This window comes from Alligator mississippiensis, chromosome 2 (assembly GCF_030867095.1).
Source record: "Alligator mississippiensis isolate rAllMis1 chromosome 2, rAllMis1, whole genome shotgun sequence".
NCBI lineage: Eukaryota > Metazoa > Chordata > Crocodylia > Alligatoridae > Alligator > Alligator mississippiensis.
This window is the reverse complement of record NC_081825.1, coordinates 142222728-142239090: the sequence shown is the minus strand read 5'-3', so window position 1 is coordinate 142239090 and position 16363 is coordinate 142222728. Positions and strand designations below refer to the sequence as shown.

Below are 16363 nucleotides of genomic sequence, written 5' to 3'. Positions count from 1 at the left end.
GGGAGTCAATTGACTTACTGATCTTCACTCCACAGGTGTTAATAACTCACCCTGCTTCTTAATGGTCTTGAAGTTTAGCTAATCTTCCTTAGGGCACTTTTTGCTGTTTGCCAGCTGTTTCTGGTCTCTCTCCTCCCATTTCACAGCCTTGGAGACTTTCCTAGTTCTTTTTCAAAATCATAGGTCCACCCATGGACATCAATCTTTAGCAGCAGCTAGGATTTCAGCTTTAATTGAACAGGAAAGGAAGGGTGAATCAGCTAAAGATTAGGCTTTGCCCCTGCTCTTTGTAGTCATAACACTGGAAAAGCTTTTTTCTTAATTTTGTCTTTCAAAAACAAGGCATTATATTCTGGGGCATGTTGAATGTGAGAAAATATGTTATTTAATAAACCTCTTGTTTTGGATCACAGTGGACTTCATTGTGTGTGCATAACATTCAAGCATTCATGACAACTAGCATTTCCTCAGCGAGGTATTTCTAATAACAGACTAACTTGAGGTCAAGCACTTTTAAAATGATTATTATTTTATGGAATTAATGACATACTATCCTTTCCAATATGACAGATCCACTTGAAAATATGTGGTGGTGGGTATTTATTCTTATTATAGAGGCATGCAGATGTTTCAGCTGTGATCAGGGCCCCATTTCTGGCAGAGATTAGGTATATTGTAAATTAAACACCCCACTTTTTGCAAAGTGTGCCTAGATGTAGGCACCATGAGTAGTCCTTTGAGGCTAAATGCAAAGTTTGACTTGTATGTAAGTCTTGTGTGTGATCATGGGGAGCTAAATAGAAAGGAAATATTTAGCACTTACATATGTGCTTAATGTTAATGGTAGTGTTAAAGTGTTGTAGCTATGTTGGTCCATGAATTATGTGAGAAGCAAGGATTTTAGGGGGTGATGCCTTGTTTTTGGATCAGCTACACAGTTGGGATAGTTAGCCAAGCTTTCAACAGAAGAATGTCTTGCACTCAAAAGCTTGTCTAACTCTATCTGAGCCATTTAGTTGATCTAATAAAATATATCACCCAAAGGAATCCTTGCTTCTTGCTTAATGTTAATGTAATTTCAATGGGCCTGAGCACATGCATAAAGGTAAGTAGGTGTATAAGGGTATATTTCCATGATAGCTCTAGAGCTGGGAGCAGTATAGCTGAGTTTACATGGCAGTGTATCCATGCTGATTTAACTCTAGTGAGGTGCTGATTGCTAAGTGACATCTCGGAAAGCTTTGATATGAAACCCATAGTTCCAGATTTCCAGTCCAGCACTTTAATCTCATCCTCCTTTCTTTCACTCCTTCTGAAACGTTCATTAAACCTAGGAACTGTCTCTTAGCACCAGTAACTGATTTAACCGGCTGTGCTTTCAAAACCACACATCTAAAATGCAGAGTTCATCCACAGCATTGTCAAGCATCCTTAGGAAAAACTCATGCAGGCTGAAAAATAAATGGTTTATGCTACACCTACCCGAGTGGGAAAGTCTCAGGCGGGGTTCTGGCTCTGAGGGACTGTTTGTTGCATGATGACCCTGCTAGCTGCTTTGCTGGGAAGGTTAGCTGAGCTCTCTCTATCTTTCTTCCCAGTATGTGTGGGGAATTATCCAGGGAGTTAGTTGGTCTACTCTCCAACACAGTCTTTGTAATGCTTTAATTATAACTGGCATAGTTAAGTGTGTGCATGGTGGATGGAGTTATACTAGTAAAAAGGTGACTATTATGGTTGTGAGTCATTATGTTGCTGATGATACAAGGCAGGCTTATACTGTGTACAGCTGCAACCCTAAAGCGAGTAGACCCATGCATTAAATTCACACCCCTTTTAAAAAAAATTAAGTTGCTACAAAAATGGTGCAGGCTAGACTTCAGAGTAAAAAGTGCTCTATTAGGCTGATCTATCTCATGCTTTGCTTTCTCTCAAATGAACTTTCTAACTTCTAGAAGGAGAAGAGATGTGTGTATAATAAACACTGTGCTATAGATTCATATCCCTTTGGGATGTTTTGTCAGCCAGAGATGTAACGAGTTTTACTATACCAGTATATCAGCTTTACTGGTCTGGTGCATTGGGAGCTTAGTAGGCTGATATTCCTGTTCTGATAAAGTGCTTATAATAAAGAGACAACTTAAGTTATTGTTTCGGTGGTGGGTATTTGTTTGGTTTAAAAAATGTATTTGTGTGCTTTTTTTTCCCCTTTTTTGTTCCTTTTTCTGCTGAAAAGCAAAACAGCCTCCAACAATTCAGTGCAGCATTGGCTGTTGTTTGTGCAAGTGCTTAGTTGTGCTTGCCACAATGTCTTGGCAGTCAGCATTTGATTTAAAATTTTGAAACCATATTAGCAAGCCTTTTAACTGCTTCAGGGATCTCAAGGACACTGCCCTGGTGGATAAAGCACACGTGATTGGTCCTTCCCTTCTCTAGACAACATCCTCACTCAGCAAGCTTAAAATCACCCAAGGTGAAGTGGGAATGGTGGGTTTTCTGAAATGCAGTACAGGCTGCTCCAAATATTTCAGAAGAGGACCTGGGGCTCGGAGCCTAAGCAGAACAGAATGTTTTTAACACTAGGAGCAGTAACTACAATAGTTAAGGTTTCATGTAACTTCTGTCAAAAAAACCCATTTTCAGTCGCTCTTGGCTTCAGTGAGGGAAAAAAAAAAAGGCGGGGGGCAGAAGCAAATTTTCCATGTCTGGTTAGAGTCTTGAGACAGTTTTATTGCTGAAATCTTTAGTGCAGTTTGTGTAGATAAAACGTTAGTTTGTTAGAGCTTCCGCCACTCCCCAAACCTCCCTACACTTGTCCTGCAAGTTCTAGCAGAAACTGTGTGCTGAAAGCTTCAGTAGCTAGCCAGCTCTCATTTGGATATGGCTTGGTTTGTACAGCTGAGTAATATCTTGGTAGTGGCTAGACTGGGGTGCTATAAGGCATGCTAGCTTGATCAAAATGTTCAGGGGCTTTAAGGTGTGAGGCCTTTTGAACAGGGGATTTTTTCTGTGCAAATCGAGTGGCATTTTCACATTTGGCAATACCACTGAGAAAATCTAAAAGAAAACCCAGACAGTTTGAGGCATTGTGGGGCTGCTGGTTCTCGGGGAACTCTGTGGTCTAGAGGGCACTGGGCTTGGGCATCTGGAGGCCTGAATGATGATCACCAGTTTCCACCAACTCTGAAGTGCTGACAATACTGCCCTGCTTCAGGGGCCTATGCCTGTCCTGTCCAGGACCTCTTGCTAAATGCAAAGCCAAGCCTTGACATGCTGACAAATCTCATTTGTTGACTTGAATAGATGGGGGAAGAAAATTCTCCCCACAGCAGATACAGGGACCACTGTATTGCTGGGATTACATGTGAGCACAGTCACTGGGGCCCACATGTTGGGGAGTTAAGCTTTGACAGAGATAGTCAGTCAGTATTGCTAGAGGTTTCACACCTTTCCTATACCCTTCCCAAAAGTCCATAGCTGCCTGTAACGTGTTGCACAAAGTGATGTTTGAATGGCTGGTCAGATCCTCTCTCCCTGGGCTCATGCCTTAGCCAGTAGGAGTTGTGGGTACTCAATATTTATGAATATCAGTCCCATTGAGTTAAGAGTACAGAAAAATATAACCATGTACTGTAGAAAAGCTGTTGTGGATAGAGCAGAAATCAGGTTACAGTGATTCTTTGAATATCTATAAATATTCAAAATGTTGACTAGGGCCATGTGCATTGAAGGAAATATTAGAGCACAGTGTTATTCCTTTCACTTGTGGCCGGATTATCTGCCTATGCCTGCCTTTAGCTGGCAGTCTGGAAGATGCCAGAGCCTTATAGGTTACTGGTATGACAAATCTCATTGTAGTTTCAACGTAAGGAACTGTAGATGACTGATGCCCAAGGGGTTGGTGCTTCATCTCTCTAGCCAACAGCCACAAATGGCATTTCAGGTGTTGCAGAACCAATGTGATCAGAAATGGCACTTTGTTTTCTATTGGGAAGATTTAAAAAAAATTCTAAAATGGCTCAGTAATTGATTACATTATTCAAATAGGGAGACTTGCTAAGCCTTAAAATGCCTTTGTAAGTCTTTTATTCAGTCAGCTACAACACCTAATGTGTTACCAAATCCTGCACTACTCATATTCCAGGAGACTGTAATTGTTGGCAAGGGAGAAGTCTGTTTGACCATAAAGCCATAAAGTCCAACCCCAACTAGCACAAGGCACAGCAGAGCTTTGTCTCTCGAAAGTGTATCTTAAAACAGCACAAAGAACATCTGACAAACCCACTGAGTGAACGTTTTTGCAACAACAGCAAAAACCTTGAATTATGTGATTATTTCAGCTACCTTGGGATGCTTTCAATGGGACTGAACAATAATAGTTCCTCTTAGTTACAGTCTAATCTTTCATCTGCCTGCAAAGAGAGCATATCAAATTACTCCTGATCAACAAAAGTTTGGATAATGGGAATCTTTCTTGAAATTAATAATGTCAGGGGGCTTGACCTGGTTTTCCAGGTATACAGAGATTTTGGAAAGCTAGCTTCAGACTGTTTTCTCTCCAACCTGGTAGAGCATCAATGACTGTCACAGAAGTTTCTCACTGTGAAAGCCATACAGCAATGTCTTGAGCTTCCAAAATCACCATTCGGTGACATGCAGAAGTTTGGATGGTGATCCCTTTTTGTTGAAATGCCAAGCTAACGTAGAGAAGATAATGCTGTTCAGATATAGCTGGAGAGGGCTTCTCTAAGACTCATTAAAAATAGGCCCATGAGAGAGGCAGTATTCCTCCTGGATGTTCAAATAAGCCTGAGCCTTGCATAACTGGACCCTTTTTATGAAGGGAGAGGAAGAGGGAGGTCATGAAAGACAGGTGTTTGCTGTCATGGTGCAGTTTGCAGGATAGGGACTGTAGCACTTCATTGTGTATGGTGGTGACTGTCCTCCAATCCTGTTGAATCCAGTGGGAGCACAGGGCACTCAGTACCTCATGGGGACTACTCCCACGGTTACTGTCAAGAATGAATTCCACGTGTGTTGAGCTGCACCTAGTTCCCTGGGAGAAGTGATTCATTTTTCTTTATGTAGTTTTTATTTAAAAAGGAACTGACATTACTTGTTATAGCCTTTTCAGCCATCAAGGCATACAAGACAGCTTTGAATTTTCATATGTATATGTTTGGGTAATAGATCTTAAAAATCTGCCCTGCCATTTGTCTCAGTTCCATTTGCAAACACCTTGGTGCAGCCACAAACCAGGTCATTGGATGTAAATACAGCTTCATGTGTGACCACTAATAACAGGTACAAAAATGGAGGGTAGCTTAAAAGCTCCCTTTTACCATATCCAAACAGGGTGTTGTTTCAGCTGGTGTTAAAATCTGCATGTGTAAATATTTTGCCTTTGCACAGCTTGCTCAGCCTCTTGATTGAGTGCTGAAGAACTGAATTTTTTTTTTTCCTCCACAGGATGCAGCCGTTTCTCCAGCACAGCGGGATGAGGTGATTCAGTGGCTGGCCAAGCTCAAATACCAGTTCCACCTTTATCCAGAAACACTTGCTCTGGCTGTCAGTCTTTTGGACAGGTTTTTAGCTGCAGTGAAGGTAAGTATTTGCAGGGATGGATCCTGAAATCAATTTTTATTGCCATTTCATAGCTTTAGAAATAAGTCTCCTGGGTACTGAGCAGACTTACCCATTCTTATTGTCTTCATTACATGTTCATTTGTGCATGCACACACCTCATTCCCTAAATCACAGGGTGACCTTGCTCACTGTGATCCAAAATAGTGACCTCAGCTTAGCATTTCCTACCTGTGCCAAAATAGCTCAGTGGGGTCTGGAAACACCATCTCATATTAAATGGCATCCTGGACCAGTTTCATTTGCTAGTTGTGTTAGCTCTTTAACTGGTGTCAATCCATATAAGTCTAATGATTGCAATGCGAACCTGTCAGTTTACCCTTGAAAACCTGACCTGGTGCTAATACATGTCAAGAATATTTTTCCTTCTTTCCTATTCTGGCAGATTCCATTTGGGTGCTGCACCTCATTGATTTTAAACAAAATTGCTGAAGTGAATTGTTCCATCTGTGTAGATGGAACTTATTCTCTCTACTTTTGTTAACCTTGTTTGAACATTGTATTAGCCTCACTTAGGCATTTATCTTTCAGCCTGGCTCCAAGGATTGCCCAGGACAGGTGAAACAGGAACTAAATAGAAATTGCAGTGCACTTTTTTTTTATGCAAAAAAAAAAAAAAGTTTCACGCTGAACTAAATAGGCCCTTTTCCCCTGTTTTCCTGGTGAAATCTTTCCATACAGCTGTTTCCCACAGAGTGTTGGTGGGGAGGAGGAGTTGGTATTCACTAGTCTTTATTTTTTGTGTTACCTCACTGATACATTTTTGGATCTGCATTTGTCTCTGTCTGTTTCACCTACAGTTGCTCTCACCAAGAGGCCTGGAATGTAAGAGCAGTGTGGCATTAATAAGTTAGCCAAAAGCATGGCTGACAGAAGCCTGAGGTTGTAGTGGCAGAAGAATGTGAGGGGGGGGGATGTAGCTGGGGTAGTGAAGGAAAAGGCCCTGAAGCAGGGGGAGGCAAAAGTGTGAGAGCAGTGCAGTATGAGTAACAGCCTGAAATGGAAGTAGGATTGGAAGATCTGTGATAGTCAGGTGTGTGTGGGGAGGAGGGGGAGAAAAAAGCAAACTTTAAGCACTTAGAGCCAGGTCCAAAGCTCACTGAAGTGACAGGCCACATCCAGATGAGCACAGACATGCAGTATATGGCGCTGCGCACTGGTCTATGGCGCCACATATTGCACATTCAGGTGTTCTCCATGCTGCAGTGGAACAGCATGGATATTTTTTTTTTTTTTTTTGACCCCTGGATGTCCAGGGATCAGAAAAACCTGCACAAAAAAAAGCAGAGCGGTGCGCATGGGTGCAGCGTGCACCATTCAAAGCCAGAGCCTGGCTGGCCACAGCCATGCTCCAGCTGCTGGTAGGATCACCGCTGCTGCAGCCCCAGGAGGCCCCCAGGACTCCAAGTGAGGCTGCTGGTGCCAGTTCAATGCTGGCCCCAGCCTTCCTTCCCCCACCTGGGGTACCTTGCCACACGCCAGAGGGTGCGTGGCACAGGCAGTCCCCCAGGGACAACTAGCAGCAGCACAAGGTGTCCCGCTACTAGTTGCCTCCAGAAAGCCAAATGTCCACGCTTGTGAGGATGCAGCCACAGAATCAGGGGTGGGGGACAATAGGGCAAGAGACAATTGGAAAATTCTCAAGATGAACATGGGCCGACAATGCGAGGTCACGATCGGCAGGGCTAACCGGACCCTATTGTGTGTCTACAGGTGCATCTCAAGTAGGGCCAAGGAGGTGATCCTCCCCCTCTATGTGACACTGGTCAGGCCGCAGCTGGAGTACTGTGTCCAGTTCTGGGCACCCCACTTCAAGAAGGATGTGGACAACATTGAGAGGGTCCAGAGGAGGGCCACCCACATGATCCGGGGACAGCAGGACAGACCCTACAATGAGAGGCTACGGGACCTGAACCTGTTCAGCCTTCACAAGAGAAGGCTGAGGGGGGACCTGGTGACCATCTATAAACTCACTAGGGGGGACCAGAAGGGTTTGGGGGAGACCTTGTTTCCCCTAGGGCCCCGGGATAACAAGGAATAACGGCCACAAGTTGTTGGAGAGTATGTTTAGATTAGACATCCATAGGATGTCTGTTAGCACGGCTAGGATCTGGAACCAACATCCAAGGGAAGTGGTGCTGGCTCCTACCTGGGGGTCTTTAAGAAGCGGCTCAATGCCTACCTGGCTGGGGTCACTTGAGCAGTTTCCCTCCTGCCCAGGCAGGGGGTCGGACTTGAAGATCTACAAGGTCCCTTCCGACCCTACTTCTATGATTCAGGGAGGACTATAGAAGTGGCAACCAAGAAGTCCTGTTATTTGGCAGTTCCGTAACTCCCATTCTAATAATAAGCGTATAATAGTTTAAAGGGATGAAACCTTTTATGTATATGCATTAAAAACATAGTCATTCACAGCCATGTGTTATGAGTTTTAATGTGGGTCTAAAATGCCCACAGATCTGAACAAGTGTTCTGCACGCATTCTGCATTAGGGCAGAGGACTGCACAAGGTGCAGGAATGTGTGCCACCCCCACCTGGCCTTGAGTTCTAGAGTTTGCGTCGGGCTAAACTAATCCTTTGTCCTATTTGCTCAGTTAAATGTGCTGTCTCTTCTGTTTGGGAGTTAATCCAATTGCAAACACAGCTGGGATTAGTCTTCCACAAATGTATGCATAGGAACTTAAATTTTTACTCCTTATCTTTACATTATTAATGTAGCTTGCCTTACCAGAATGCAATTGAGAGCTTCCACTAAGTTGGAAATGCAACGAAATAATGAAAGATAGTGATTAAATTACAAGACCCTGAAACTTTTCAAAGGAATCCTGACCTGAGTGTCATGATACTTGAGTGATTTAATCAAACATTGAATGAAGAAAGACATACATCCCTTAAGAACCTAAATAGCTTAATGTCCTTATAAATAGCTGTGGCAGTTTCAGTATTTCTGCAGGAGTGAAAGATTCTGACTGCTCCTGTGCGGTGAAGTCACCTAGAATAAGACGAAAAGAAACTCTATTGAAAAGAGTCTACAGAAACACTTCAGTGAATATTAGATGTTTTTCTAAGTATCGCTTGATTTATACTAACTAGTCCTCTTCTCTTCTTCTGTGCAAACATACTTGCCCTTACTCTTCTCCCAGTTGACAGGGGCTAACTACTGATTTTACACCAATGTGAAATGAGAATCTGGTCCTGTTACTTTGGGCTAAGCTGGCAGGTTTCTTACTTCCCTACATGGGCAGGTGGAACAAACCATAGCTTTGCTTCCAGGGCAGTTACTCTCCTTTCTGTCAGGAGGACCTGAGCAGATACCTAGCAGCAAGGGTAGGTTTATTGGAATTAGTTAATTCCAAGTTAAATGTGGCTCGCCATTACAGTCTGGAACTCAAGGGATGGTGGGATCATATTGTTTTCCAGGAACTGAGACCTTGGAGACTTGTGCCTACAACTTTTCTTTCTCATCGCCATATCCTCAAGAGTCCATTTCATTTCTAGGACCTGGTCAAGTGGGCAGGGCTGGCTGGGTCAGGCCCTGTAGGTCCATTATACCTATAATGGACCTACAGTTCCGCTAAGGACGTATAGTGCAGTTCTGCTAAGCCATGTAAAGCTGTTCTCATTTTCTGCCCTGAATACCTGGCCCCCCTCTCTCTCTTTCTCATTCCTTGAAATTTAGAATTCACCTAGCTAGAATTAATCCTGGTAGTGTTTTATGGTGAAAATAGTCTTTTTTTAGAGGTGAATGAGAAGACACGTTTAGACTGTTCTGTTTGTGCACAAATAGGTTTTAGAAATTGTTCTTCCGTCTTTTCAGGGCACTGAATATTATCTGTGGTCTGCACAGAATAGAAGGATGCTCTTCCTTTCACATACTCCCTTTCTTCTGGTGTTGGAACCTCACCCCTCTAACATATTTACAAAGGTTCTGATTTGTCCCAGATCCTAAGTCTGTTGCTTTTCACTTGTGTTGATTTCTGTGGGACTATTTGCACACTCAAATTTAACCTGTGCTTCACTGCTTTTGCTGAATCAGGACCAGGAATGGGAATTCCTTTTTTCTTTCATGTATCAAGAGGACCTTTCCCTGTAACATGGTTTCCTGTTTGCTTAAAACATTTTACCTCAGGGCTCAGCGTGCCTTTGGTGATCCATAGGCCATAGTCTGAGGACTTCTATAGTAAAATTTGGAGGTGCACTGATACGTTGGTCCATATCGTATTGGCACTGATAAAAAGAAAATTGATAGTATCAGCAATTGGCTTTTTTTTGGCTGATGTGGCTGATAATATCGTGTGTGTGGGTGCAGCCTCAGCATGCACACAGCCAGGAGTACGTCCAGGAAGCTTGGAGAGCAGCATCCAGCTGGCAAGTCTGTGAGGGAGAAGGGGCATGGGGGTGGGGTGAGATGCAGGATGGAGCTGTGAGTGTCTCATCAGGGGGGTGCAGGGACACTCCTGCAGCTATACATACCTTCCAAGGGAGGCATGGGGTGCATGTGCCCCTGGGATCTGTGTGTGGGGCAAGGGTGGGCTGCTGCTGTGGGCTGAGGCCAGGGGCGGTACCGGTCTCTTCCCAGCAGGTGGTTGGGCCAGGGCTGTGCTTGGGGCGGGTGGCAGCAGTGCTGTGGTGGGGTACACCCAAGGTGTAGCCCCAGCCCAACCCCCCCCTAGGAAGAGCCTGGCATTCCCCCACACACAGACCCAGGGGGGCACATCCTCCCATGCATCCCGTCAGGGGTGCGCGCAGCAGTGGGAACTGTGCCCCCCGGATGAGCCACTTGCAGCTCCATCCTGTGCCCTGCCCCACCCCAGCTGTGCAGAACCTGTCCCTGCCATTGCCCCAGCCCCACTCCCTCCCTCACCACGGGGGGGCCTTGATCTGCACCCCTCAACGTCCTTTCCCTCCCCTCTGCCCCTTCCCCCAGCAGACTTACCAGCCGAACGCTGCCCTCCAAGCTGCCACGCTGCATACAGCAATTGGATTGGTATCGGCCAGTATGGCTCATTAATAATCGGTCATTGGTATCGGCCCAAAAAATCTTTATCGGTGCACGCCTAGTAAAATTAACTTTTTTTGTGGCGGTTATTCCTAGCTGCATGCACATTGTTAATACTCGAGCTGGCTCCCCTCCCTCTTTCCCATATCTGGCCATTCTTGCTTCTTAACTGTGTATGTTCCCTGACTCGAATCCTTAGCTGGCATACATCAGTGCAGTTCCGCTAAGCCACGTAAAGCTGTTCTCATTTTATGCCCCGAATACCTGGCCCCCTCTCTCTTTTTTTCTCATTCCTTGTCATCCTACTACTACTCACCTCAACAGATACTCTTTCCATTCCAGTGATGCATATCACTGACTGCCACTTATGATGATGGGCCTGCTTGAATTGTGTCTTGTCTCACAGAATGCAATATGGATTTTTTTTCAGCAGCGTAGCTTGGAAGGCAGCCCATCCATCCAATTTTCATTGTTTTGGCCTCCAAAAATGTATCGGGTAAAGGTGTTAGACCCAAATGGTCACAGGTCTATTTCTGCATTGTGATTGTTTCCTGTTCTATATTCTAGGCCCGTCCAAAGTACTTAAATTGTATTGCGATCAGCTGCTTGTTCCTTGCTGCCAAGACAACTGAGGAAGATGAGGTAATATATATATTATTTTTTCTCCAAAGGCCTGACAGCTACTTTTTAACTGTCTGCCCTTGTAATTCTAATGGCATGAATTGGTTGCTGCTTGTCTGGACAGGAACAAACTAATTTTTGCAGTTTATCATTGTTTTTGCTTTTACTGTACGTTCTTGCAGAGGATCCCAGTACTAAGAGTCTTGGCCCGAGACAGCTTTTGTGGTTGTTCTCCAGCTGAGATTCGCAGGATGGAGAAGATTATTCTGGATAAACTGAACTGGGATCTTCACACAGCTACGCCAGTGGATTTCCTTCATATTGTAAGTATGGAGCTCCTGCTGCTCTTTCTGATGCCTGTCCTTGTTTTTGTTCTGTTGGTATTTAATTCAAGTGTGTGTCATACCCAGAGGTGCTTACTCAAACCTTGCTTGGGCAAAACCTAGCAGAAGTAAGAGCCCTGGGGTATGGCCTTCCCTTCATATAAAGTACACTCAAAAGAAGAAATATTCTTTATCAGAGGACTTGCCAAGTGACTTCAAAGTATTTTAGGGGTTGAAGTTAAGAGCATTTTTAGGTGATTTTTCCAGAATGTGCAGTGCATCTGCCCCCAGAAATGTAGGTTGCTAAGAGCTGTCTAATGGGAGACATCCAAGCTATGAGGCACCTAACATCAGTAGTCACTCATCACAATCTTGACCTTAAATTTTAGTACCAGTATGTTTTGCTCCAGGATAAAAACAAGCTGGCAATAGAATACAAACAAATGGGCTGGAGGAAACCGTAATTAATGGAAGTAGATGCACAACAGTGTCCTGTAGCTGCAACATTTACCTTGGTAAAAAACAGGGGCACAGACTGGTTTCCTGTAGTGAAATCCATGGTGTGGAAGGAGGGGGGATGCATGGATAAAAGGAATAAAAAAAGCCCCAAGTCTCTCCCCTCATGGAAGATCTCCATGAATGAAAAAGGAGACTGTGAGTGTTTGACTCTGCCCATTTTTAACCACTGAGGCTCCCTGCAAACCTTGCAGTTCTAGACATACAGGAACTCTATACTCATGGCAGCAGCACAAAGCCAGAAATACCATTTTGGGCTTGAGACCCTTCTGTCTTTTTCTCCTCGGGGCAGTCCTCACCACAGAGAAATAAGAGTCCCAGACAATGTCACCCTAAGACCAGTCTCCTGGGGAAAATTTTGTGCCCCATATCCCTAGCACAGCCTAACACAATGTCTTTTACTTCTCATGGTTCTTTGCCCTTCAAAGTGCTCTCCTCAATAGGAGACATTGTCAAAGTGGGACTGTTCAGCTGAACATGGTATGGATGGGTGGTTACTGTAAGTGGAGGCTCTTACCACACACACAGTTTTTGGGAAAGAAAAGAGGCCTGTGAACTCGGCTCTGGGATCTCTTGCCATTTCTTCTTTATGCAGCAGTGTGTTCAACTTTCTCACTAACTTCTCTGGTTGATTCTCCCTCCTGCCCTTCCAGTTCCATGCAGTTGCCATCTCCACCAGGCCTCAGTTACTGACCATCTTGCCTAAGATGACCCCCTCTCAGCATGTGGCGAGTCTCACCAAGCAGTTACTGCACTGTATGGCCTGTTACCAGCTGCTGCAGTTTAAGGGCTCTATGCTGGCGCTGGCCATCGTCAGCTTGGAACTGGAGAAACTGCTTCCTGACTGGCTTGCTCTCATCATTGAACTGCTCCAGAAAGCACAGGTGGGGGCAACTCAGAAATGGTCCGGACAACTCAAGTCTCTGGCAGCGAGGGGAGGAGAGGGGCTTGAGGCTGGGATTGGCTATTTCTGTGACTGCCACTAAGCAGAGAAGGAGAAGCGGACAGCCCATGCTAAACATCAAGCTGCTGTAGTCGGGCAACCTCTCTCTTCTGGTGCCACATGCTCTAGCAGCAGATTGAGTGCTAATTATTTGGGGTAGCCATAGGCTAGGAAGCGAGTGAATCATCAGGTTAACGGAGGGAGCTGTAGAGTCTGAAATTCACTGGCACAGGCAGCCTCCCTCCCCCTTTGTGTTTGAAGCTAAACATAGACCTTGTTCGTTCAAGCTGATTTGTGTTCTCAGGCTCCAGGAAATATTTGAGGCTGGCAGGGTTGTTGCTACAATCACATACAACACCTGTGCTATAAAAGCTGAGTCATGTAATAGGGAAGCTGCAAGAAGGGACATGTACCTTTAAAAATCTAAATATAGCTGCATGGCAGAGAGATAGCCAGGGCCTGATCCTCCTTTGCTGTGACTGGTGCTAATCAGTAATATCTCTGCTGGTGTCCTTGGTATTGCACTACTGTAAAACAAGTCAGAGAGCAGGGTTGTGGCAACAGTTTAGAAGTCAAGCACAAAGCTTGAGTGAGGTGACATGAAATCCATCCTTCACTTGATGTAATTGTTGGCTTCAACAGAGTTATAAACCAGCTTTGATCAGCTGCATTTCTGTGCATTATCTGAAACAGACCTTAGAAGGGCATTTCTGTGTTGTCATTGGGATGGGTTTGAAGCACTCAAATTCACAGCCTCTGATCTTAGACACACTCATCCTTTTACAGACACGCTTAGGTCTTTAGTGCTCCACAGATATGTTTGGTGATGAATACATTTTTGCTCTGAAAGGCAAAGAACATTGTCTTGTGGGGCAGGAGGTAAAGCATAAACCAAACAGATGCTTTCAGCAGGCAGCTCTGTTAGGCAGTCCACAAGAGGTTAAAACTAAGCAATCATTGTTACTTTGGAATTCTTTCCCACTCTGCCTAGCTAGTGTTACATTTACTGTACATCCTTTGTTTTCATTGCACCTCTGCGCTCCAAGCATTAGAGGGATGCCTAAAAAGTGTCACTGGCTGTATGAGAGCCTGCACTTAAAGCACTCTGTAACATGAAGAAGCCTGAAGCATTCCTGTTGTGTGTGCGAGAGAGGAAGATGCTTGTGTACAGCTCTAACTCAGAAGTCTTTGTGGAAGGTTTTGATCCTTTTCTGATGTTCTTTGGCAAACATATAAAAGATGGGACTCTCAGGCACCTTGGATGAGATTCGAAGCTGAAAGAAACTTAAATGCACAGTCCCCACTAGTTATGGTAACTCGGCATCGAGATCATTGGGCAGCTTTGACAAATCCCAGCCTTCAAGCAGGATTTGTTTTTGTATTTGTCCATGAATCGATCGCTTTACCACTTCTTGACGACAAGCTGAATGCAAGGAATGTGCGTGAATGACCAGGGTACATAGGGAGCCAGAGCTAGAATGATTTATGGTTCTGTCTCCTCAGCAGCAACTGACTGATCTTCCTTTGCAATACCCGTGTCTTTGCTTGTTTTCTCCATCCAGATGGACAGCTCCCAGCTGATCCACTGTCGGGAGCTTGTGGCACATCACCTTTCCACCCTGCAGTCTTCTCTGCCGCCCAATTCTGTATATGTCTACAGTCCCCTCAAGCACACCCTGGTGACCTGTAACAGAGGAGCGTTCAAATACCATCCCTCCTCTGTCCCAGGCCCGGGTTTCTCCAAGGACAACAGCAGACCAGAAGTGCCAATCAAAGGTACAGCTGTGTTCTACCAGCATCTGCCTGCTCCGACAGGGTGCAAGCAAGCCTCTGCCAAGCGCAAAGTGGAAGAGATGGAAGTGGACGACTTCTATGATGGAATTAAGCGGCTTTACAATGAAGACATGGCTCCAGAGGTGGTGGCTCTTGAAAATGTGGGCTCTGTTTGTGGTGCGGATGTCTCGAGGCAAGAAGGCAATGCTTCCCCTTGCCCACCTTTACAGCCTGTCTCTGTCATGTAGTTACAAGTGTTTACCAACTCCTTGGGCTTTCAGAGGAAAGCTACTTTGTAAAACATGTGGAATCAGGCAATGACATTAAAAGCAGGGTGGGAAAGGGACTGTACCTCATCAGGCTGAACTGAAGGGAGCCCAGAAAAGAACCCTCTTTGAATTTTTTTTTCTTGTGCGGCTAATGATAGTTCCAATATTTAAGCAATTTAAAAATACAAAAAAGTATAAAAAATCTATAAAAGACCCAAAAACCAAACAAAAAAAAGTAGCAAAAATTGTTTCTTTCTAGTGTTGTCAGTTCCACTGTTTTTCTGCTACTGTGTGTTGTAACCATCTTCCATGTCCAGGAGCTCACATTGATTGTGCAAAATTGTTTGAGGTTTTCCAGCCAACCTATGTCTATCTGATCTGATTTCCTTTTCCTTCTTCCTCTCTTCCTGCTTGCTGTTCCTTTTGAACTCTCTGTGAGTCTTGTGCATGCTGTTCTTGTACTCTGACCTTCATGACAAATTTTCTTTCCCCTTTTGCAAACAAATTCCCCTCTTGTGTTTCATTAGCACTTTGATGTTTAAATGTGATAATATTTAAAACTGAATTTAAATCAAAGATTAGTCAGGGAGGGAGGGCAGGGGGAAGTACAATTACTGCAGATTGCTCCATAAGCAAATAGCCAAAGCGGTGTGAATGTGTTCTAGGAAAGCATTAAGGTAGACAGCCACTGCACTTTTGTCTTATAGAAATATTAATTTATCCTGATCTATCAACATGAAGAGACTTATGTTTTGGGTTTTTTTTTTAATTGTAAAAAGCCAAAGCAGTTGAACTGATTAGTGCAGTTGAATAAAAACATTGTTTTTCATGTCTGCCTGAGGAAATTTGCAGTCAATTGGCTCTTTTGTGAGTACTCACAAAAGCTGGAATGTGTACATCAAACACAAACCTTAAATTCTGTGACAGACTCAGTTTTTTTTTTTTTCTTTCTTTTTTTTTTCCCTTTTATCCTTCCACGTTGATAAACGTAGCATGAACTCAACACTGCTTGGTTAGATGCTTGGGGCAGTTCTATAATTCTCAGTTTTGGAACATGTATTTATCAGCCACAGAATACCTTAAGTTCTTGTTTCAGTAACTTTTAACTGAAAGTTAACCCTTTAAAAGCTTGTCTTATTAAATGTCATACCTCCTGTTTCTCAAAATGACCTATCCTGGATCTTAAGCTCTCTCCACAGCCCTGAGGAAGGTATTGTATTCAGAGCCATTGTACTGATGAAAGCCTTCTGGTAGCAATAAAAAAAAGTTGTCCTTGAA

The 16363-nt window shown here is 44.1% G+C and overlaps 1 protein-coding gene across 1 annotated transcript in view; it reads left to right on the top strand.

Annotated features, from left to right (window-relative positions):
* CCNI (cyclin I) overlaps positions 1-16363 on the top strand; it is a 57095-nt gene extending 40732 nt beyond the window's left edge. The window contains exons 3-7 of the mRNA XM_006272213.4: positions 5467-5601; positions 11208-11282; positions 11444-11584; positions 12754-12984; positions 14606-16363. Of these exons, the coding sequence (XP_006272275.1) occupies positions 5467-5601; positions 11208-11282; positions 11444-11584; positions 12754-12984; positions 14606-15064 (1041 nt within the window). The 3' untranslated portion in view covers positions 15065-16363. The remainder of the gene's footprint in view (positions 1-5466; positions 5602-11207; positions 11283-11443; positions 11585-12753; positions 12985-14605) is intronic.